Raw genomic sequence first — 23381 nt, 5'->3', positions numbered from 1 at the left:
TCTTATCTCATCCATCCAAAAAGAAAGCCAACAGTGTCTGATCACACCATCCGATAAAATCTTGACTGATCGAGGGTTTTCCCCATCAATCTATTCTAAATGTTGATCACTCTTCATGTGAAGAAAATCTTCTTTTCGTCAGTTCCAAATCTGACCATTCACCAACCTGAATCCAAGCCCCTCACCCTACGATCATGGTTTAGCTTGAAATAATACTCACTCGCATTCAAAATGGCGGCCCTGTCAGCATGGGTGAGGCTGGAAGAAATAACTCTCCAAATTCAGTTAAAATGTTAAAAATAGATTTGTATTTTTTTTATTTGGCAGCTTTCTACCACTAATCTTCCATGTGAAATTTCAAGAATGCTTGTTCGTGTTTATATTTGGCACATTGTAAACCAACAAAACTCACACTCTCATTTTAACAAAATGTTTTCATGTCTGTTTCTAATTGGCTTTTGTAGACTCTCAACTCAAGAGTCATCCCACTATGTGCAGAATGGAGAAATTTTAATTTGTAACAGCTTCATTTTTAATGAAAAAATGATAATATCACTCTCCTGTGCTTAATACTTCTCTCCCCAAAAGCACCCAAACATTGCCCAACTACAAAATGAACCCCTTTCAAAAGTGAAAGGCATTTGAGTGTGAAGATCACCGTACAAGAGCACATCCTGTGTGCTCCAAGATTAAAAACTATAAAACAGATGTTAAAAAAAATCTAAACATCTAGAGGCATACATTTTTGTTTCTTTGAATCACCCCAAGGAATGCAGATAGCCACACTGTCAATGAATACTGGTGTAGGCTGGGGAGATCCGAGGGTTTAGAATGCTCTACTTGAACCCCCTTAGACACGGAATTAAATCCAGCCCGTGCGTTTGGGATGGAAGTCACTTCTCTTAACTGCTACAACAGGTAGAAATGAATGCAGTTTGACTACCCTTCTCCCAGTTCCACCTAGCATTAACTGAGCAATCTCACTCAAAGAAAGGCTGATCAGAGTCAGGACTGTTCCACTGGTGCCGCACAGAGTGAAGTGCTGAGGTTGGGGTGAAGGAACACCCAAGTGAAAGGGTGGGGGGGGGGGGAAGATTTACTCTGCGTACTTCATTTAACAAAACTGTAAGTCCTTTCTTAATGAAAGGGTGTCTGATGGTGACACATAGTACATAAAGTCAATCTTCCTCCTGTGGTTAGGGCATATTAGAAAACCTACAGCAAAGCTGATGCGGGATTATTCGACTTGGACATCATTTGAACAACGAGATCAACACAGTCATCACTCAACTCGAGTATTCAAACCACTCCTCACGCACTGAAGATTAAATTTGACGCTATTGTTAGTATGTAGTGCAACTACTTTCCCACAAGTAGTCTGCAGGTCCAATTCTGGCGCAGCCCGCTTCTGAATTAATTGAACATTTAACGAATAGATATGCCACTTGAATACTCTTCACTATATCAGGTGAACGACAACAACAGAGAAAGCAGAGCCGGCAGCTAGACCAAGGGTGAGGAAGAAGGACATCACGACTCCAGCAGGCTCGGATAATTCTTTCGGCACAACCTTTGGTCCGTAAATCATAGGCAGAGTTCCCAAGTATCCATTGGTAAATCCCAGAACACAGATGAAAACAGCAGGATAAAAATCCTGATCGAAGACAACAGTGTGTGAAGGGTTCCGCGGCTGGTAATTACAGAATACGAACAAGGGTAACAACAAGGTCCGCAAAAGTACCAAGATGGGAAGTAAGTTACTCTTTGGCCCTGGGATTTGGATCCAAGCAGTAATCTGCCGGCCAGTCCAGTCTGCAAAATTGTACAGGAGGAAGCTGGTCAGAGGTACAAAGTACATATTGGTCCACGCGCTACCTGAATCCTTTGAAACGGACTCGATGTTGGAGGAGATGGAAGGGAAGACAATGATGGAAATGAAAAAGGTGTAAAACACACTGAACCCCAAGACTTTGGTCTTTATGAGGATGGGTTTCAATGGAGGAATGGTGTCAATGTTGCTGGGTGGGGAACCACCCCCACTGGCGGGCCCGACTGACCCATTTAAAGAGCTGGTGTCGTTGATGAATGACCCGTTATTTTCGCCTCCGGCATGTTGTATTCTCTCGTTAAGACTCTTCAGGTAGTAGCTAAGGATTTATAGAACAAAAGTGTAAGATTCCAAGTAATAAACTTACAGCAGAAATTAAGATGTGACACACAGCTATCAGGTGCATAAATTCTAATCAGTTTAATATTAAAACTACTGTAAATAGCCAACTGCGACATAGACAAATTTGGAAACTCTCTCTTTGCAAGTGCTCATACTTCATGCCACACATCACACAAAAGTTATCGGAAAGGCAACATGGCAGCCAAAGTGGTGTCAGATTGGGGTGAGTGCTGCCAGTGGAACCAGTCAGAAATGTGTGGATTCAAGTCTCAACCCAGGACTTGAGCACGTAATCTAGGCTGACACATCAGTGTAGTACCGAGGGGCGGGGGTACTGCTCTGTCGGAGGTGCTGTCGTGTTGCGGCGGTTCGAGTGGGCATTAAAGATCCCACGCCACGATTCTAAGACGCAGTGTGGACGATTTCTCTCAGTGCCCTGACCAACATCCTTCCCTTGACCGACACCATCAAACACAGGTTGACTGGTTATTCATCTCATTGTCCTTTGTGGGATCTTGCTGTGAGTGAAGTGACTGCCATGTTTGCCCACATAACTACACCCACTGCACTTTGATACAATTCACTGTACGTGAAGCACTTTGCAATGTGATAAAGTGCTATGATAATGCAACTCTCTTTCTTTACGGCAGTTATTGAAGATTTTAAATACTCAAAAAACAAACGATTTCAACTTTAACCAAAAATAGTTCTGTATCAATAATGAAAAACAATATTCCCTGGAATGTTTTATTTAGATTCAAGTCTGATCAGATACCATAACACTACCAGTTAACAACCGCAAGACAGGGAGGTTGGGTGGCATAGTGGATTACACCCTGTCTTTGCACTCTGCGCCCTGTCTGATGGGCAAATTCTTCAGGGAGTGATTTTGCACAGCCCCAACCCGTTTCTACTCTGTGTGGGCCTGGAGCATAAAACCGCCTTTAATTTGTGGGAAATGGGAAGGTGACCATCTCGGGGTTGTCATTAAAGCAGGTTATTGTTACAGCTGCTGCAGGGTTGACGTAGCTCGACTCTGCATCTAATCTGCACCATACCCGACTTGTGTGTGCGCACTTGATTCAGAAGTAGGAAAGTATTCCAGTTCATACGGTTGCTATCCCTCACCTGGACAAGGACAAAAATTTAGTCAAGTAACGTTTATAATTAATCCAGTCACCAATATGAAAGGGAAGTGTCCAAATTGATTTACAAGCAATAAAATAACAGATTAGGAATGTTTTATTTCCCCATTAGCCTCATTCATCTTTTGACAATGCAACAGTTGATAGGATTGTAACTTAACATTAATTAGCAATTCACAGGGACTTCCTGAGTTTTAATTATGCTGGAAGAGAGAGAACAAAATCAATGTGAGGGATGTCGGTGCAGGTGAATGAAATACTTTTCCACTTCACCAATGTGACATTTCCCAATCACTTGGAGGGAGCTTATCTACTGAATGCCAATATATTCCTGGCCACGTGTGTTGTGGAGTTGCACACACTGGAAGCTGGGTTACCACTGGCTCAAACTCATTCCAGTTGGGAATGCTTCTGCAATCAAAAAGAACAGACTTCCTCCTAACTGGGCTTGTTTGGATTCAATCCCAGATTCACGTGTGCCAAGACTGAGCTCTTAACTTGCTATGTTACCAAGCCAATAATGGTAATATTTTGAAATATTTCGTACTTGTATTCAAGTACAACCAATTATATATTTAGGAACATAGGAACAGGACGAGGCCATTCAGCCCCTCGAGCCTGTTCCGCCATTCAGTGAGATCAAGGCTGATCTTTATCTTAATGTCTTGGCTCCATTTCCCTAATACCTTGCCCTTAGCAAAAATCTATCGATCTCAGATTTAAAATTTTTATTTGAGCTAGCATCTACTGTTTTTTGTGGGAGAGAGTCCCACACTTCTACCACCCTTTGCGTGAAGAAGTGTTTCCTAACTTCTCTCCTGAATGGCCTGGCTCTGATTTTAAGGTTACGTCCCCTTGTCCTAGACTCTCCCACCAGCGGAAAACATTTTTTTCTTATCTGCCCTATCAATTCCTTTCAAAATCCTAAAAACCTCAATCAAATCACCCCTTAACCTTCGATATTCCAGGGATTAATATTTCGTATTGAAATCGATTGTCAAAGAGATGACACGGAGATTCCGGCTGCCAGACTAAAGATGATTAAGAAACGTGCTTACCTGGAATACGGGATCCTGGACAGCAGCAAGTAGATGACAATGCAGATCACAAGGAAAACATCAGCGGTAAGAAAATAGGCCAGTGCACTGTCTGAAATAGAACCAGCAGCCGCCAGGTCCACCACTGAAGCCACAGCACTGAGCGTTCCGCCCATGGCCTGTCCTACACAAGAAGCAAGAAAATCAGTGAATGTCGGCCCTTCAGGCCACCAAGACATCAAACGTCAAGAACTGTGTGTTTTTATGTTTTTCCAAATGTTAAAAAAAACCAGCCTGCAGCTCTGTTCCACAAGTTGAGTAACTACTTGGCAGCAAACGTTGGATTTATTATGTTTCAAACAGTCCTTTCAGACACAGAAGATGTTTCTGCTTGTGGGGGAGTCCAAAACCAGGGGCCATAAATATAAGATAAGTCACTAATAAATCCAATAAGGAATTCAGGAGAAACTTCTTTACTCAGAGTGCGGTGAGAATGTGGAACTCGCTACTACGTGGAGTGGTTGAGGTGGATAACGTGGATGCATTTAAGGGGAAGCTAGATAAGCACATGAGGGAGAAAGGAATAGAAGGATATGCTGATAGGGTGAGATGAAGAGGGGTGGGAGGAGGCTCGTGGGGAGCATAAACACCGGCATGTGGCAATTGGGCCGAATGGCCTGTTTTCTGTGCAGTACATTCTATGTAACTTACCTGAAATTAAAGCTTGTGCATTCCTCATCGGAAACCTTCCAACCTCTCCAAAAACACTGCCAACAAACACATTGGAAGCCCCATTGATGATGACCACGCAGGCCAAGGTCAAACCAAAGAACTCATATGTCCACAAAGAGGTGTCCACCTTCACCAGAACCGTGGTCACGCAGAACACAATGAGCATGACAGACAGGGAAGTCAGCACTCGGACTTTAGCAGAAATCCTAAAAGGGAAATAACAAAGGCTTATGGACAATACTGAAACATTCCAACGGAGACTACTGCAGGAAATCTAACCATAACTTTGATGTTAACCCTCCCTCTCCCCCAACCATGACATTCAGTGAAACAGAGTTACGGAAGGAAGTTATGCTAAACATTTATAAATCACTGATTAGGCCTCGGTTGGAGTAACGTGTCCAATTCAGGACAGTGCACTATAGGAAGGATGTCAAGCTCTTGGAGAGGGTGCAGAGGAGATTTGCTAGAATGGTACGAGGGATGAGGGACTTCAGTTATGTGGAGAGACAAGCTGTGATTGTTCGCCTTAGAGCACAGCAGATTAAGAGGTGATTTAAGAGAGGTGTTCAAAATTATAAAAGGTTTTGATAGAGTAAATAAGGAAAAAATGTTTCCACTGGCAAGAGGCATGGGAACCAGAGCACACAGATTGAAGTTGATTGGCAAAAGAACTAGAGGGGAGATGAGGAGAAGTTTTTTTTAATGCAACGAGTTGTGATGAACTGGAATGCCCTGCCTGAAAGGGCAGTGGAAGTAGATTCAATAGTAACTTTCAAAAGGGAATTGGATAAATACTTGAAAAGGAAAAAATTTGCAGGGCTATGGGGAATGAGACTAATTGGATAGCTCTTTCAAAGAGCCGGCACAGGCACGATAGGCCGAACGGCCTCCTTCTGTGCTGTATGATTCTATAAAAATCAGTTCAAGTTAGGTGGTATAATGACCACCAACAAATGAAAATATAATCCCTGGGCCAGGACATGGACACATTGTAAAAGAGTAAGGACAATTTGCAAAGATCGAACACCTTGGGGCTCAGATGACAGAGTCAGATCAAATGAATCCCTTGATGCACTATTGCCGTGTAACACACGTCAGCCTTCCATTATTACATGAGTCAAACTAATGTTGCTGCAACGCTTTTCAGATCTTTTAAAGCACAATGCATCTCTCGATGTAATTTATAAATCTCGGATGTGAGCACCTGTCAGATTTTCTTCAAGAACCCTGAATTTCTTCTTGTCAAGATAGGAACCAAGCTCTAGATATCCAAGAATGATCTTGGGTTTATATCGAGCCTTTCTCGTCCTCGGGACGTTCTAAAGCCCTCTACCACCAATGAATTGTTTTTTGAAGTGTAGTCACATTTGTTTTATCATCAATTGTGGCAGTCAATTTGCGCACAGCAAGATCCCGTAAACGGCACTCAGACGAATCATCAGTTAATGTGGATTTGCTTGAAGAATAAGCGTTGGCCAGGACAATGGGAGAACTTAAAAATTCTTGAAATGGAAAAGGTTTATTGGCCAATTGTATTTTATCTTCATAGATTCATACAGCGCAGGAGGAGGCAATTTGGCTCATTGTGCCTGTGGTGGTTCTAAAAGAGCTAGCCAATTAATCTCACTCACCCACTCTTTCCCCATAGTTCTGCAAATGTTTCCTTTTCAAGTATATAAATATTCTTTGGAGATGCTGGGGATTGAACCCAGGACCTCATACATGCGAAACACGCAATCTACCACTGAGCTACATCCCCGAATCTTATTCTCTATTGTTACACGATCCATTAAAATTGTGTAGAAATGTATTTTTGCAGACATTTTATGAATGAAAACATCTCTCAGTATTGGAAGGGTCAGGCATAAGGCAGGTACTGAGACCATTGCAGAATAAAAACACTACCGCCTTTCAGCCTATTCTTAAATGAATTGAGTGTCCCAGCCTCGGCTGCCCTTCCTAGCAACCCATTCCAGCTGTCAATCACGAAGTTTGTTTGCTCATCACCCATTTCCTTGCTGACCTACATTGATTCCTGCCCTCCAGGAACACCTGCCGACATAAACACAGGTTGCAGCCGCATCTCCAGGGCAGTCAGCCTCATTAGAGACACCAAACTCCTACCCCTGGATCACCTCCTTCCCCTCTGCTGCATCACAGAATGCATATTTTTCCATTACTGAAGTAGCAGGAAGAGACAGGTGGCACAATAAGCTTCTCCCAGGAGAGCATTTAAAAACACTTCTGATACAAGGCAACTATGGAGAGCTCTCGAGGGACCGCAGAATCAATTTACGCTGACATTACCAATAGGTTTACAATCCCCGATTACTACTTCGAACACAAAGAAAAGTCTTCCGCTTATTCACGAGAACTACACAAACATGGAGGAGAGCTGCAGGCCCAGCAAATGTAACCTTTTTACGAGCTGCTCTCTCACGGTGCAGCTCACGAGTCGCCTGAGTTTTGGATAAGGTTTAGCTACGAACATGACCAGTCTCTTCACAGCCAATGCTCAGATACTATGTGGGTGAGGGTTGGGAGAGCAAGTTGTCCAAGTATGCACATTGCGAGGGCAATTGGACTTAACCACTTTTACAGTTTCTCTAGATTGGATGCTCTCCTTCGGGAAAGGCCCTTGATGAATTCCAATCATTTTTACTGTAAAATGCTATTTCGAAACTAGATACACAGGAACCAGGAGGAGTGAAATCCTATCACCAACACCTACTTGTTCACCAGGAAGTAGTTCATCACGAGGCATAGCACAGAGGGCACGGTTGATGCAATCGAAAGGTAACTCTCAAAATAACTCTGGAAAATGAAACAAAACAATCGTAAGCCATCCTCACTCAACAGGTTACTGCAGTGCTTAATATACTAAATTAAGCTGCTTTCCACATTACAAAAAGGATATAGAGGCACTGGAGAAGGTGCAAAAAAGATTTACAAGGATGATACCAGAACTGAGAGATTATAACTATCAAGTTGGGGTTCTTTTCTAAAGAAAGACTTGCATTTATATAGTGCTTTTCTCAACCTCAGAATGTCCCAATTAAGTATTTTTAAAGTGCAGTCACTGATGTAACGTTGGAAACGCCACAGCCAATTTGTGTACAGCAAGATCCTGCAAACAGCAATATGATAATGGCCAGATGATCTGTTTTTTTTAAAAAAGTGGTTGAGGGATAAATATTGGCGAAGACACCGGGGATAGTGCCGTGGGATCTTTTGCGTACACCCGAGGGGCAGACGGGACCTCGGTTTAACGTCTCATCTGAAAGACGGCACCTCCAACAATACAGCACTCCCTCAGAACTGCACTAGAGTGCCAGCCTGGATTTTGTGCTCAAGTCTCTGGAGTGGGACTTGAACCCACGACCTTCTGACTTAGAGGTGAGAGTCTCTGAGGCTCAGAGGCTACCAAATGAGCCATGGCTGACAACTAGAAAAGAGAAGAGGGGTGACCTGATAGAGGTCTCTAAAATTACGAAAGGGTTTGATTGGGTAGATGTGGAGAAGATGTTTCCACTTGTGGGGGAATCCAAAACTAGGGGCCATAAATACAAGATCATCACTAATAAATCCAATAGGGAATTCAGGAGAAATTTCTTTGCTCAGAGTGTTGAGAATGTGGGGCACTCACTACCACATGGAGTAGTTGAGGCGAATAGCATAGATGCATTTAAGGAGAAGCTGGATAAACACGAGGGAGAAAGGAATAGAAGGATATGCTGATGGGGTGAGATTAAGTAGAGTGGGAGGAGGCTGGGTTGGAGCAAAAACATCAGCACAGACCAGTTGGGCCGAATGGCCTGTTTCTGTGCTGTAAATTCTGTCTAACTGCCGGTAGGAATGAGCTGGTTGAAATGAGAAAGAACTAAAACAAAAATGGAGTATTCATGGATGTTAGGCAACATGAAGGAGAGAATTTTGTTGGACAGAAGCTTGGGAATGTTAATCCTTATTTTATATGAGCAGTGTGGATTTTTTGGGGGTTTTGAGTCAAATTTTGTGGGTTTGCTTTACGCTCAAGTTTGTTTTTATTCTGGAGATGTGGCAACATTTGCAAGGTCACATTGATAGGTTAACGCTAGTTGCCCTGAGATAGTGGTGCAAGTGAATGGGCAATTTCAGAATCAATCACATAATGTGGGGCTAGAATTACGTGCAGACAGATTAGGGAGGAGTGGCAGCCACCCTGAAATTAATGCACCCGTTGAGTTTTTACAGCAATCTTGCAGCTTTCGAGATCATTTTATTCCACCTAATGTCAGGTGACAAATCACCAGATTTATTGGGTTCAATTTCATAACTTGCCATGGCAGGATTTGAACTGATGAACGGTGGGTTGTTAGTCCAGTATTATAACCTCCACATTATCCTACCTGATCATCCAACAGAAAGTTACTACGTAGACTACGACACAATATACCGATTTACACGACACTCACACTCAGGTCGTCCTGTCGGTGAGGACGATCCTTTGCATTGTTCAGTTTGTACAACCAATAGTGCTTGGCAGTGTTGAAGAAGTTCCAGGGCAAGAGGGAGCCAATGCCAAGGAAGAAGAATATCACATACACGCCATTGTACGTGTCTGGAGGGGCCTGGTGAAAGTGGCTTCGAACCAACGGCTTAGTGATCAGAGGCTCTTCCTCCTCTACCTGCAAGCTGGGGGCCTCGTACATTGAGTTGGTGCTCAGCTCTGGAAGGTCTTGAGTTTCCATCTTCCGTAAAGCTGAGACAATGCCAGCGGAACGCTCTGCGATATTTATCTCCCTTTTTGCGGACGCAACGATGCTGAAAAGTGAAGCAAAAAAAATAAGAGCAGGTTAGCGAACTTGACAGAAGGCAGCATGAGCACAACAATCGGGGTCACTGGCTACTGGTGAGTGTCTAAGTTAATCGCAACCTTCTAAACACTGAATTCCATAATTTATACTGATCACATTCCACAACTCCATTCGCTCATGATGAAGGAGCATGTGGTTTATGGCGACTGAATGAATCAAGCTTCATTTTATTTTCCCCCCTACAATGTTTTTTTATGCTTAGTCATTTGGGAAATGCATTCTGCAATTTGGTCCATTATTCTGGGCCAACCTCAAACCAGATGATAAATTTTCAAACCATGTTTATTACGTGTAGTTTTTATTTAAGTGCGATTATCTGAGACTTTTAGTACTTTAATCAACTTTGGAAGAAGAAAACCCTCATCACTTTTGGGGTAAAAATAAGTTTTGTTAAAAATGCCAAGCTAGTGCCTGAGATTTAAAGGAACGCCTTCACCACTGAGCAGTGCTGGACAAACAGATAATGCGAATGACATGATAGGCTTTTCCATGAACATTACACTGCAAAAAGCACATTGTGAAAGCTGCATAAGCAAATGGTGCAGTTGGTGCATCAAAATCTTTTCCTTTTGACCAATAATGCTTGCTCAGTCTTTCAAGGGAGGATGCTCCTGGCAGTTCAGGGCCCCAAACCTGCCCAAAGACTCCCTGAAAGGGGAGCAGTGTCTCTTCAAAGGTTTTTGACACTTCCTGCTGCGTCAACCGCTAGGGTCGAAGGTGGCCCTTTAGCCCTTCCAGCTGCTGCCTGTATCCCAACTCGCACCAAGTCCTGTTCACCCATCACCCCCTGTACTCGCTGACCTACATTGGCTCCCGGTCCAGCAACACCTCAATTTTAAAACTCTGATCCTTGTTTTCAAATCCCTCCATTGGCCTCGTCCCTCCCTATCTCTGCAGCCTTCACCAGCCCTCCACGATCTCTGTGCTCCTCCAATTCTGGCCTCTTATGCATCCCGATTTCTATCACCCCATCATTGGCGGCCGTGCCTTCAGCTGCCTGGGCCCTAAGCTCTGGAATTCCCTCCCTGACCCTCTCCGCCTCACTCTCTCCTCTTTTAAGATACTCCTTAAAACCTACCTGTTCAACCAAGCTTTTGGCCACCTGTCCTAATATCTCCTTATGTGGCTCGGTATCAAGTTTTATTTGATAATCACTCCTGTGAAGCCCCTTGGGACGTTTTACTACATTAAAGGCGCTATATAAATACAAGCTGTTGTTGTTTAGATCACCTCCTTCCAAAATACCAACCAAACCATCTCCCCAATTCAGAATTTTTTATAAAGTAAAAGAATAGACCAGAAACTTAACTGGATCAGCCATATAAATACTGTGGCTACAAGAGCAGGTCAGAGGCTGGGTATTCTGCAGCGAGTGACTCACCTCCTGACTCCCCAAAGCCTTTCCACCATCTACAAGGCACAAGTCAGGAGTGTGATGGAACACTCTCCACTTGCCTGGATGAGTGCAGCTCCAACAACACTCAAGAAGCTCGACACCATCCAGGACAAATCAGCCCGCTTGATTGGCACCCCATCCACCACCCTAAACATTCACTCCCTTCACCACCGGCGCACAGTGGCTGCAGTGTGCACCATCCACAGGATGCACTGCAGCAACTCGCCAAGGCTTCTTCGACAGCGCCTCCCAAACCCGCGACCTCTACCACCTAGAAGGACAAGAGCAGCAGGTACATGGGAGCAGCACCACCTGCACGTCCCCCTCCAAGTCACACACCATCCCGACTTGGAAATATATCGTTGTTCCTTCATCGTCGCTCGGTCAAAATCCTGGAACTCCCTTCCTAACAGCACCGTGGGAGAACCTTCACCACACGGACTGCAGCGGTTCAAGAAGGCGGCTCACCACCACCTTCTCGAGGGCAATTAGGGATGGGCAATAAATGCCGGCCTCGCCAACGACGCCCACATCCCATGAACGAATAAAAAATAATAGACCATCCTCCTGAACAGGACCTCAGTTTAATGTCTCTTTCAATGAATGACAGCTGTTCTAGTGCATGTTCAAAATAGTAGTGCATGCTCACTCCATGGAGTGACATGTCAGCTTGGCTCAGTGGTAGCACTATTGCTTCGGAGTCAAAATGTCACGTGTTCACGCCCCGTTCCAGGACATGATGCTCCAGTGCGGTACTGTTGGGCAGTGGGTCTCTAAATTGGAAGTTTCTGTTAATACTTTCACTTCCTAATGAAATCATTCACACCAGACTTAGGGCTGTGTTCATGTTAGACCCTGCTGAACGAGAATTACTTTCACTCCCTCACAATACAATTGAAGTACACAAATGACCTCCAGCTAATTAGTAAAATAGAACCATGATGATTGCACAGAATTTACAGCACAGAAACAGGCCATTCACCCGAACTGGTCCATGCCGGTGTTTATGCTCCACCTGAGCATGACAAGTAACTTTCCAAAAGTGTTTTGCTATAGATGGTCAGGTTGGAACATGTATCCAACAGTCAGGGTTACTATGCTCAATGCTATCATTTTCTTTAGAAAGCTCATCGGCGACACAGGAGAGAGATAAAGCAATACAAGAAACAAGCAGATTTGTAACTAGTGGCACACAATAGTTTGTTACTGTAAATTGTGATAATTAATTGAGTGCCAGCTGTGATTCAGTGGTAGCACTCTTGTCTTTGAGTCAGAGGTTATGGGTTCAAGCTTCACTCCAGAGATTTAATCACATACTCCAGGCTGACATTTCAATGCAGTACTGAGCGAGTGCTACACAGTCAGAGGTGCCGTCTTTTTGGATAATACGTTATACCGACACTCCCTGCCCTCTCAGGTGGATGTGAAAGATCCCATGACACGATTGGAAGAAAAGCAGGGGAATTCTCCTGATGTCCTGCCCAATATTTATCGCTCAACCAACATTACTGAAAAGTACTTTATTGGATGTCAAGTGACTTGGGACATCCCGAGGTAGTGAAAGGTGCTAAAAATAGGCAAGCTCTTCCTTTAATGTTGACACTACCACAAGAAGCACTTTCACGCCACTTTTAAAAGGCACAACCCAGTGGAACAGTCACACTCAAGTAACAAGATTAAAGCAAAACATCTGCCCTGCCAAGATAAATCTAACGAGAAACAGCTCACACTTTTACACCAACTTTCACATACCAAATGTTCCAACAAATTTCACAGGAGATTGGAGAAGGCCAAGCAGGAAGTGGGAGACACGTTACGGAGGTAACTCAAGGCAGGCTTTCAGGAAAGTTTAACAAGGTAGGGGGAGAGGTGACAAAGCTGAGCAGTTTAGGGAGAGAATTCCAGATTGCAGGGGTGGGGTAGCTGAAGGTTTCCTCACTGACAACTTGCACTTAAAAGGAAAGGAACGCTCGAGTAGAACAACAGAATAAGGTCAGACAACAACTGAATTAGCAAAATTGAAACCTTTTGTCACCTTCCATAAGTTAACAGGCAACAATTGTAACTAGTGCACTTGTACTACTTCATTGTCGCTGGGCCAAAATCCTGGAACTCCCTTCCTAACAGCACTGTGGGAGAACCGTCACCACACGGACTGCAGCGGTTCAAGAAGGCAGCTCACCACCACCTTGTCAAGGGCAATTAGGGATGGGCAATAAATGCCGGCCTTGCCAGCGACGCCCACATCCCGTGAACGAATAAAAAAAAAAATTGTAGTGTTGGTGCAAAGCAGTTTCACTTCAAACTGACTCTACAATTATAGTGTAAATTAATCTGGAGTCAGGGACCGGATAGAAGGGCAAGACTTCCTGAAGGAGCCAGTCTGATTCGACATCACCCCAGAATCAATGTGGGGTGTAACCCCCAATTTACACTAAACACACTTAGAATTGGTGTAAAGCACAAACTGCCCTTCACTGATACTAAACTTGCACTGTAAACTGCACCTTTTAAAACACAAATAACAATTTATAATCCCAGCACATACCGAAGGTTTGAAGGCGGCAGAACAATTTCTTCTGTCTACTTCTTCCAATTACAGCTATTAAACTATAATTAGTCAACTTCAGTAGGTTTTCAAATCCACTTTACAAAAAGAGGAGCGTTCCTTGCAAATTCCCAAGACTAGTAAATATCTGACCTCAACAGCCACACAGCGGCTAAAATGAATCACATCCCTTTTGAAATGCAGCATTAAAGTCACAGTGTCCAACAGCTGCCAACACACATCGTTTCCTTCGACAGACGGGAAGGCAAACTCAAAATATACACAAACCTGCTCAGACTGCATTTTGACAAAGCACTGGGCAGAAGCCTCATTATTCTGATTTATTGCTCCCAAGGAAAACATAAGTCACACTCTGCAAACTGTACTCGCAGAAATTTATCAGAAAGCAAGGAAGCTTTGGAAACTGGAGAGGCAAGATGTGAGAGAAAATATATAATCAGGACCTCGGTGAACAAGGACACAACACTACATGTCTGAGTGGGGCTGCAAACAATGGCTCGATCACAAACTCACTGACAGGGGCATTGTGTCCTAGTGATACAGTAACAAGCTGAATTTATCCAAGTAACAGTTACATCCCAGTGATACACTGTAGTAACATCTCTGCATGTAGCCCACTGCCAGGCGGCTCCGCCCGCACCCCAGTGCCAGGCGGCTCCGCCCGCACCCCAGTGCCAGGCGGCTCCGCCCGCACCCCAGTGCCAGGCGGCTCCGCCCGCACCCCAGTGCCAGGCGCCTCCGCCCGCACCCCAGTGCCAGGCGCCTCCGCCCGCACCCCAGTGCCAGGCGCCTCCGCCCGCACCCCAGTGCCAGGCGGCTCCGCCCGCACCCCAGTGCCAGGCGCCACCGCCCGCACCCCAGTGCCAGGCGCCTCCGCCCGCACCCCAGTGCCAGGCGCCTCCGCCCGCACCCCAGTGCCAGGCGCCTCCGCCCGCACCCCAGTGCCAGGCGCCTCCGCCCGCACCCCAGTGCCAGGCGCCTCCGCCCGCACCCCAGTGCCAGGCGCCTCCGCCCGCACCCCAGTGCCAGGCGCCTCCGCCCGCACCCCAGTGCCAGGCGCCTCTGCCCGCACCCCAGTGCCACTTACAACACTTTGTGTAACTTGTTCCTCATCTGAAGAGGATGTCACCCGGTTCCCACAGACAGCAGTGGCCAGGAATGAGTGGCCAGGAGATGGAGCAGTCGAAAGCTGGAGCAACGCTGGAAAACACAGAGGGGAGAAAGAACAATAAAATAACCCGAGCCCCAGGACTCACCCGCTGCAGATTCAGGGCCCCGGCTGCAGACCGCTGCCCAGCGAGTGAATCATAACTGGGTCAGGATCGGGACTCGGTCCCGGGAAGCCGGATATTGGTCTGTCCCGGCGGCTCCGCTCGGTGCGGGCTCAGTTCCCCAGTCGCCAGTCCCCGCCCCGTTCGGCCCATCGAGCCGCGCCTCTCACGTCAACGCGGAGGGACCCCCCCAGCACAGCGTTTCAAACTTGGCGTTCCCCACAGTCAAAACTCTACCACGAGTTCTGGGATTGTATCGCTATAATTGTACATTATTTATATCACATAGAATTACATGCATAGAATTTAAAGCACAGAAACAGGCCATTTGTTTATTTAAAAGAAAGGTGAATAAATAAATACATTAATTAATTGCATTTATATAGCGCCTTTCACAACCTCAGGACATCCCATGGCACTATTGGAAGAAGAGCTAGGGGAGTTTTTCCCGTGTCCTGGCCAATATTTATTCCTCAACAAACATCACTAAAATAGATCATCTGGCCATTTATCACATTGCTGTTTGTGGGATCTTGCTGTGCGCAAATTGACTGGCACCTTTCCCGACATTACAACAGCGACTACGGTTCAAAAAGGACTTCATTGGCTGTAACGCGCTTTCGGATGTCCTGAGGTCGTAAAAGGCACGATACGAATGTAAGTTAATTCTTGAAAATATATGTAAGTCTGTTTTTTATTTCCATTTACTTCCGTGTCATATGTTGTGGAGACATCAGTCATCAATAGTTCCAATAAACTTTTAATCAAGCTGAACATCAGAACACAAGCCACAGCTTCACCTCCCCATCCCACCACTTTGCTTCCCCGGTCCAGCTTTGAGCTTGATTTTAAAAAGTGGTGATTCCAGACACAAGCTCCAGCCAACTTCCCATTCCCATTCGGTCCTTTTCCTGGTTTCCGAGGGCCGAACAACTTCTGGAGCCAGAGTGTGGTCCGTGCCCAGGCTGGAATCAGTGTGATCTTTTGACAGCACCACAAGGTGCACGAGGGCAGCTCGGGACAAAATCACCGTCCCACTTTCTCATCCTCCATCCACACATTTAGGATCCATTCCGTCTGGTGGGGGAATCAAGAACAAGGGGACGTAGTCTTAAAATTAGAGCCGGGCCGTTCATTCGGGAGTGAAATCAGGAAGCACTTTTTCCATGCAAAGGGGAGTAGAAATCTGGAACTCTCGCTCCCCAAAAGGCTGGGGATTGGAGCTTTCAAGACTGAGATCAATAGATTTTTCTTAGGTAAGGGTATCGAGGGATATGAAGCAAAGGCGGGTAAATGGAGTTGAGGTACAGATCAGCTATGATCTAATTGAATGGCAAAATGGGCTAAAAATTGATAAAGAGGAGGTACTGGAAAAGCTAGTTGTACTTAAAGTAGATAAATCACCCGGTCCGGATGGGATGGATCCGAGGTTGCTGAGGGAAGTAAGGATGGAAATTGTGGAGGTGCTGGCCAAAATTTTCCAAACATTCTTAGATATGGGGGTGGTGCCAGAGGACTGGAGAATTGCAAATGTTACACCCTTGTTCAAAAAAGGGCGTAAGGATAAACCCGGCAACTACAGGCCAGTCAGCTTAACCTCGGTGGTGGGGAAACTTTTTGAAACGATAATCTGGGACAGAATTAGCAGTCGCTTGGACAAGTGTGGATTGATTAGGGAAAGCCAGCACGGATTTGTTAAAGACAAATCGTGTTTAACTAACTTGATAAAGTTTTTTGATGAGGTAACAGAGAGGGTCGATGAGGGCAATGTAGTTGATGTGGTGTATATGGACTTTCAAAAGGCGTTTGATAAAGTGCCGTATATATAATAGGCTTGTCATCAAGATTGAAGCCCTTGGAATAAAAGGGGGCAGTAGCAGCATGGATACAGAATTGGCTAAGTAACAGGAAACAGAGGGTAGTGGTGAACGGTTGTTTTTCGGACTGGAGGGAGGTGTACAGTGGTGTCCCCCAGGGGTTGGTGCTGGGACTACTGCTTTTCTTGATATATATTAATGACTTGGACTTGGGTGTACAGGGCACAATTTCCAAATATGCAGATGACACAAAACTTGGAAGTGTAGTGAACAGTGAGGCGGATAGTGATAGACTTCAAGAGGATATAGACAGGCTGGTGGCATGGGCGGACACATGGCAGATGAAATTTAATGCAGAAAAATGTGAGGTGATATATTTCGGTAGGAAGAACGAGGAGAGGCAATATAAACTAGAGGGCACAATTCTAAAAGGGGTACAGGAACAGAGAGATCTGGGGGTATATGTATACAAATCGTTGAAGGTGGCAGGACAGGACTGGGCTTTATAAATAGAGGCAAGGAAGTTATGTTGAACCTTTATAAAACACTGGTTCGGCCACAACTGGAGTATTGTGTCCAGTTCTGGGCACCGCACTTTAGGAAAGATGTGAAGGCCTTAGAGAGGGTACAGAAGAGATTTACTGGAATGATTCCAGGGATGAGGGACTTCAATTATGTGGATAGACTGGAGAAGCTGGGGTTATTCTCCTTGGAACGGAGAAGGTTGAGAGGAGATTTGATAGAGGTATTTAAAATCATGAAGGTTTAGACAGAGTAGATAGAGAGAAACTGTTCCCATTGGCGGTAGGGTGAAGAACCAGAGGACACAGATTTAAGGTGATATGAGGAAAAACCTTTTTACACAGTGAGAAGTTAGGATCTGGAATGCACTGCCAGAGGGGGTGGTGGAGGCAGATTCAATCATGGCCTTCAAAAGGGAACTGGGTAAGTCCTTGAAAGAAAAAAAAAACTGCAGGGCTACGGGGAAAAGGCGGGGGAGTGGGACTAGCTGCATTGCTCTTGCATAGAGCCAGCGCAGACTTGATGGGCTGAATGGCCTCCTTCCATGCTGTAACCTTTCTATGATTCTAACAGGCTCGGGCGGCTGAATGGCCTGCTCCTGTTCTAATGCTCCGATATGGAAATGCCTGGCTTCTGTTCAGCAGTGTGGCTGTCATCCAGAATTCAGTAAAATGAGGAACTGAGCTCGACCCTTCAGGGCATCACCCATCGATGCTCCAATCTACAGGTGCCCTGTACTGTCTCTGTAACTCTTTTTGCATTTCTCAAGTGAGAGGGAAAAACAACAAAGCTCTTGTAATCAAGGGGTTCATGCACTGCAGAGTGTGTTGGAGAGCCAGGAAGTTCCCAAGTTTGGTCTTTGCCCAGTTAGCCACAGCAGTAGCACTATATTTGGCCACCATTGGCGGCCGTGCCTTCAGCTGTCTGGGCCCTAAGCTCTAGAATTCCCAGCCTAAACCTCTCTACCTCTCTCCTCCTTCAAGACGCTCCTTAAAACTTACCTTTCTTTGACCAAGCTTTTGGTCATCTGTTCTAACATCTCAATGTAGCTCGGTGTTTGATAAGGCTCCTGTGGAGCGCCTTGGGACATTTTACTACGTTAAAGGTGCTATATAAATACAAGTTGTTGTATCATCATTAATGTTGTCAGATAATCACTCCTGCCCTCCGCCCAATCACTTTAGTCCTTCTCCCTGGCCCTATTCTTGCTTGAAAGATGTTCATCTCTTAACACCTTTCAGTTCTGATGAAACATTAACTCTGTTTCTCTCTCTCCACAGACGCTGCCTGACCTGCTGAGTATTTTCCAGCATTTTCTGTTTTTATTTCAGATTTCCAGCAGTATTTTGCTTTTGTGTCATTTTTTTTTTGTGTTGTGACTGGCAAGTCATGCTTGCAACCGTTGAGAAAGTCAGAACGACAGGAAGAAAAAAACGACGGGAGCATTTCATGGCATCGATTTGTTGTCCTGTCACGTTGTTCCGTGGTTGTGGGTAATGTTTCTCTCCCACCTTGCACCCTCCGTAAACTTGAGCTCATCCAAAACTCTGCTGCCCGTATCCTGACTCTCAGGTGGACGTAAAAGAACCCATGGCACTATTTCGAAGAAAAGCAGGAGCGTGCACTCAACCAACATCACTAAAACAGATTTTCTGGTCATCATGACGTTGCTGTGTGTGGGATCTTGCTGTGCGCGAATTGGCTGCTGCGTTTCCTACATCACAACAGTGACTACACTTCAAAAAGTACTTCATTGGCTGTAAAGTGCTTTGGGACGTACTGAGGTTGTGAAAAGCACAATATAAATGAGAATTCTTCCTTTCTTTGAAGACCAAGCACAGACAACTCAAGGTAAGAAGATTTCTTCTCAGTCGTTAGGCGATCAGGTTGTTCATCATGTCTACCACTTACAGAGAGAAGCTGTGAACGGCAGTCTCTTGGCGCTCTGTTGACTCATTTGCTCGAGAGAACCCATTCTTAAGGTCAAGAGGAACCAGCCAAACAAACGTAACCTTTGTGTTTTCTGATCAAGCAGCAACACTAACAGAAACTAGCCCTCTCCCCATGAAGCTAATCGGTATCTCCAGAAAGCTTTTCCCCCCCTGATACCAAGATAAAAGAACACTTAATATTTCAGCCACAGCTAACTGAAGTCAATTTAAATTCACATTATTCACATCTAAATTACATAGAATGTACAGCACAGAAACAGGCCATTCGGCCCAACTGGTCTATGCTGGCTTTTATGCTCCACACGAGCCACCTCCCATTTAACATTATGTAATACAGACATTCTCCGATTTGAGAAAAGACAGTGATCACCTTATAAGCGAGTATACACGATAATGATGAGCTCGGTGGTGACAGCAAATTTTCCCACCTGTAACTTAATAACAGCGAGGGCTTGTTAAATATTGAACTGCCGGGAAAGTCGTCTTGTTTGTACACTTGATGCCTCCTGTTGTGTAGTTCAAAATCGTTCAGTGAGAGACATTACCTCTCGTCTCGGATGGAGCAAATCTTCCAAGACTTTCGTAGCACAACAACACTCAATAAATCTTCAATGATACTTACAGGACCAGCTAGGACAAGACAATCCTTGTCTTTTTCTTTAAAACCTTGAGTCAGTACCTGAATCTGTACTGGCTAGCATATGGGTCAGTCAATAAACCAACATCAGCAATATCCAGATACCAAACAGAATCGAGCCTTAGCAAATGAGTCATCATTCTCAGCATTTTACTTTTTAAGGGTATATAATCTCTTTGATAAATGTATCAAGGCAGGCAAATAAAGTCAGTAGAATTCAAGGATTGGGGGGGGGGTGGAGTTGTAAATAAGGGATTTCCTCTGCTCGCTAGAAAAATTGTAAACCTTTTAATTGAGAATTCCACTGGAAATAGTCAATGCAAAAAATTTTCCCACGATGTTTATAATGTTGCTAACTCATAGCGTCAAGAGGAAATCTTCCCGGGACATTGTGGGAATTGCTCTGATCGTTAAAACCCCAAACTGAATCTGTACTGGCTAGCATATGGGTCAATAAACCAACATCAGCAATATCCAGATACCAAACAGAATCGAGTTAGATTCACTAACGTGCCTCAGGAAAGGGAACCTGCTGTCCTTACTTGCACTGGCATACATGTGACACCAGTCCTACATCACGGGGTTGGCTCTCACTACATGAGCAAGACACTCCATCGCTCAATGGGTAGCACCCCTGCCTCTGAGTCAGAAGGTTGTGGGCTCTAACTTGAGCACAAAATCAAGGCTGACATTTCAGTGCAATACTGAGGGAGTGCCGCACTGTCGGAGGTGCCGTCTTTCAGATGAGACATTAAACCGAGGCCCTGTCTGCCCTCTCAGGTGGACTTAAAAGATCCCATGGCCACTATTCTGAAGTAGAGCAGGAGAATTCTCCCCGGTGTCCTGGCCAATATTTATCCCTCAAACATCTCTTTTTTTTAAAAAAAACAGATTATCTGGTCTTTTGTCACATTGCTGTTTGTGGGATCTTGCTGTGTCCAAGTTAGCTGCCATGTTTCCTACATTACAACAGTGACTATGCTTTCAAAAGTATTTAATTGACTGTAAAGCGCTGTGGGACGTCCTGAGGTCATGAAAGGCGCTATATAAATGCAAGTCTTTGTTTCTCACAGTGAGCTTGATTACAGACCATACAGGAACCCCGTTTACAAGCACCACAATTAGCAATCACCTGTGTTCTCAAGCCAACTGTGAAACTCAATGGACTGTCTCTTCCTCATCACCATAGAAACATACAAACATTCAATTAAATTACAATTAGCGGCCTCGCAATAAATAAAACTAACGCAAATATGCAAGAAATCTAAAGTTTCTATTTTATGTGTGGGCTGGAAAGAGTTTTCAATCCCTTGTTTGTCGCATAATGTTGGTGACATTCTCAAAGATTCCTGCAGCGAGAGACAAAATCTGGAACAAATTCTCGTGACAGTCGGAGGCAACACAATAAAACCACCACAGGAAACGGCAAAAGCAGAAACTTCTCCGCAGACAGAAACTCAAACCCTGACAGAAACTCAACAACGTTCAGTGACCACTCATCCAGAACACTTCCATGCACAAACACTGCAAGATCTTTGCCACGAGACGCAGTTTGAACTTTAGTAGTACATTTTTCTTATAAACCTAGGGTCGAGGTGATGCCTTGCTCTTAACAATGAAAGGCAATGGTGTCAGCTGTGGTTCAGTGGGTAGCGTTCTCACCTCTAAGCCAGACAGTTGTGGGTTCAAGTCCCACTGTAGAGATTTGAGCACTGGCTGAGACTCCCAGTGCCAGTACTGAGGGAGCTGGAGGTGCCGTCTTTCGGATGAGATGTTGAACCGAGACCCCGTCTGCCCTCTCAGGTGGACGTAAAAGATCCCACGGCACTATTTGAAGAAGAGCAGGGGAGTTCTCCCGAGTGTAGTGGCCAATATTTATCCCTCAACCAACATCACTAAAACAGATTGGGACATAATTTGCTGTCAAGATAACAGTGAGGCTAATGACACCGTTATTTATGAGTAAATAATACAGCAACTTCAGGCAAGGGGCAGATACGGGGGGGGAAACGTGACAATCCAAAGGTTGTTGTCCGAGATGCTTCGTGAAAACGGCATCTCGCTGTCTGCCTCACCGGTGAAATGCATCGAGCGGCGTCAAGTCGCTGTATTTGCACGGTAGATGCGAACTAAACTCGCCACAGAGAGTTCGGGCTTGACCTTTCCGTCTAAGTACCCTTTTAATGAGTGATAAATATTAATTACTGCCAGTCAACCTCCCTGGCACTGAAAATTAACGATTACAGTGTGAAATCTCATCCCTTCAGCTTTTAATCGTTGTTGGAGATTATGTCAAATTTTAAATTAAAATTTTCTTATTTTTCCTTTCTGTCTCTTTTTCCTCCCTCTCTTAATCCAATCTTTCTTTCCCTCTCTTTATTTCTCTTTCTGTAGCTGATTTGACATTGAATTCACCCACTCTAATTTTCACTTCATTCTCAGTCCTCGCGCTGTTAATTTCCCAATCCTTCAATCTGATTGTTTAAGGAGATATCCAGTTGCTTGCCCTGTTCACACAGGTCCCAGATGCCCGGTTTCCCTCCCTGCGACGTTTTCAGCTCGCGCTTTCAGCAACTTGCCACGCAAAAATTTAAAAAACCTAAACGTGCAAGAGCAAATCTAACTAACGGCAGATGGCCCACAACAAACAAACTCTGGGCCACAATCTGATCATCATCACAACAAGAATCTTATGTCAGCATTAGTGTGACCTGTGACCGCCCTCCACTGTCTGTACTCTGTAACTGCAAAATTGCCGATTTGTGGACAAAGCCTGTTTAAATTTTAAAAGGGCATTTACGTGCGTAGGGGAAATATTCAAACAGACCAAACAAAGAGATATTTACGCACAAGTTTTCAAAACCGTGTAGGTGCTTTGCATAGGTGGAGTGTAAAGCAGAAATATCAGGTTGTGAAGCTTGTGTAAAATCCATGCAGAATTCTATCCCGTCAAACTCACAAGCTCCCCGTCCTGCAGAGATTTCAAAATCCTCAATTTCCTCTTCAAATCTCTCCATGCCGTCACTCCATCTTATCGCTGAAGTCTTCTCCAAACTTACTTCTTTTCTCACACTTGGGCCTCTTCCAGCTCTGGTTTTCTGTACACACCTTGCTGTCCCTTGCTCACACACACAGGGGGAGAGCAGCTTGACAGGTCCCTGTGGGTCAATGACTTCAGGGGACAGGAGTGGAGAGGGGGAAGAGGGGGGCGAGAGGAAGGGGAGGAGGGGGGGGGGCGAGAGGAAGGGGAGGAGGGGGGGCCGAGAGGAAGGGG

At 45.0% G+C, this 23381-nt stretch overlaps 1 protein-coding gene and 1 non-coding gene across 5 annotated transcripts; both read right to left on the bottom strand.

Moving 5' to 3' along the window:
- Positions 1 to 285: 285 nt before the first annotated feature.
- Positions 286 to 23202, bottom strand: slc29a3 (solute carrier family 29 member 3). Of its 4 annotated transcripts, none has more exons than XM_067972413.1 (6): positions 23167 to 23202; positions 9542 to 9890; positions 7819 to 7901; positions 5064 to 5290; positions 4374 to 4536; positions 286 to 2147 (listed from the first exon to the last, which is right to left on the bottom strand). In XM_067972413.1, the coding sequence occupies exons 2-6, from the start codon at positions 9815 to 9817 to the stop codon at positions 1460 to 1462; spliced, it is 1437 nt and encodes a 478-aa protein (XP_067828514.1). In that variant the 5' UTR covers positions 9818 to 9890; positions 23167 to 23202; the 3' UTR covers positions 286 to 1459. The 4 variants fall into 4 exon arrangements, with proteins under 4 accessions (XP_067828514.1, XP_067828516.1, XP_067828513.1 ...); XM_067972415.1 differs by lacking the exon at positions 23167 to 23202 and adding an exon at positions 23067 to 23152; XM_067972412.1 differs by lacking the exon at positions 23167 to 23202 and adding an exon at positions 15165 to 15322.
- On the bottom strand, positions 6775 to 6846 carry trnaa-cgc (transfer RNA alanine (anticodon CGC)). Its single transcript has one exon. It is a non-coding gene; the product is annotated as a tRNA-Ala (tRNA).
- Positions 23203 to 23381: the final 179 nt, after the last annotated feature.

This window comes from Heptranchias perlo, chromosome 36 (genome assembly GCF_035084215.1).
Source record: "Heptranchias perlo isolate sHepPer1 chromosome 36, sHepPer1.hap1, whole genome shotgun sequence".
In the NCBI taxonomy this organism is placed as follows: Eukaryota; Metazoa; Chordata; class Chondrichthyes; order Hexanchiformes; family Hexanchidae; genus Heptranchias; species Heptranchias perlo.
The sequence above is the reverse complement of the archived record's forward strand: the minus strand, read 5'-3'. Positions and strand labels throughout refer to the sequence as shown.

Coding starts and splice junctions, on each gene's coding strand:
- slc29a3 (XM_067972413.1), bottom strand. CDS start 9,817: ATGGAAACTCAAGACCTTCCAGAGCTGAGCACCAACTCAATGTACGAG. Junction 7,902..9,541: donor ACCGACAGGACGACCTGAGT/GTGAGTGTCGTG, acceptor TTCATTTTCCAG/AGTTATTTTGAGAGTTACCT. Junction 4,537..5,063: donor TGCACAAGCTTTAATTTCAG/GTAAGTTACATA, acceptor CTTCTTGTGTAG/GACAGGCCATGGGCGGAACG.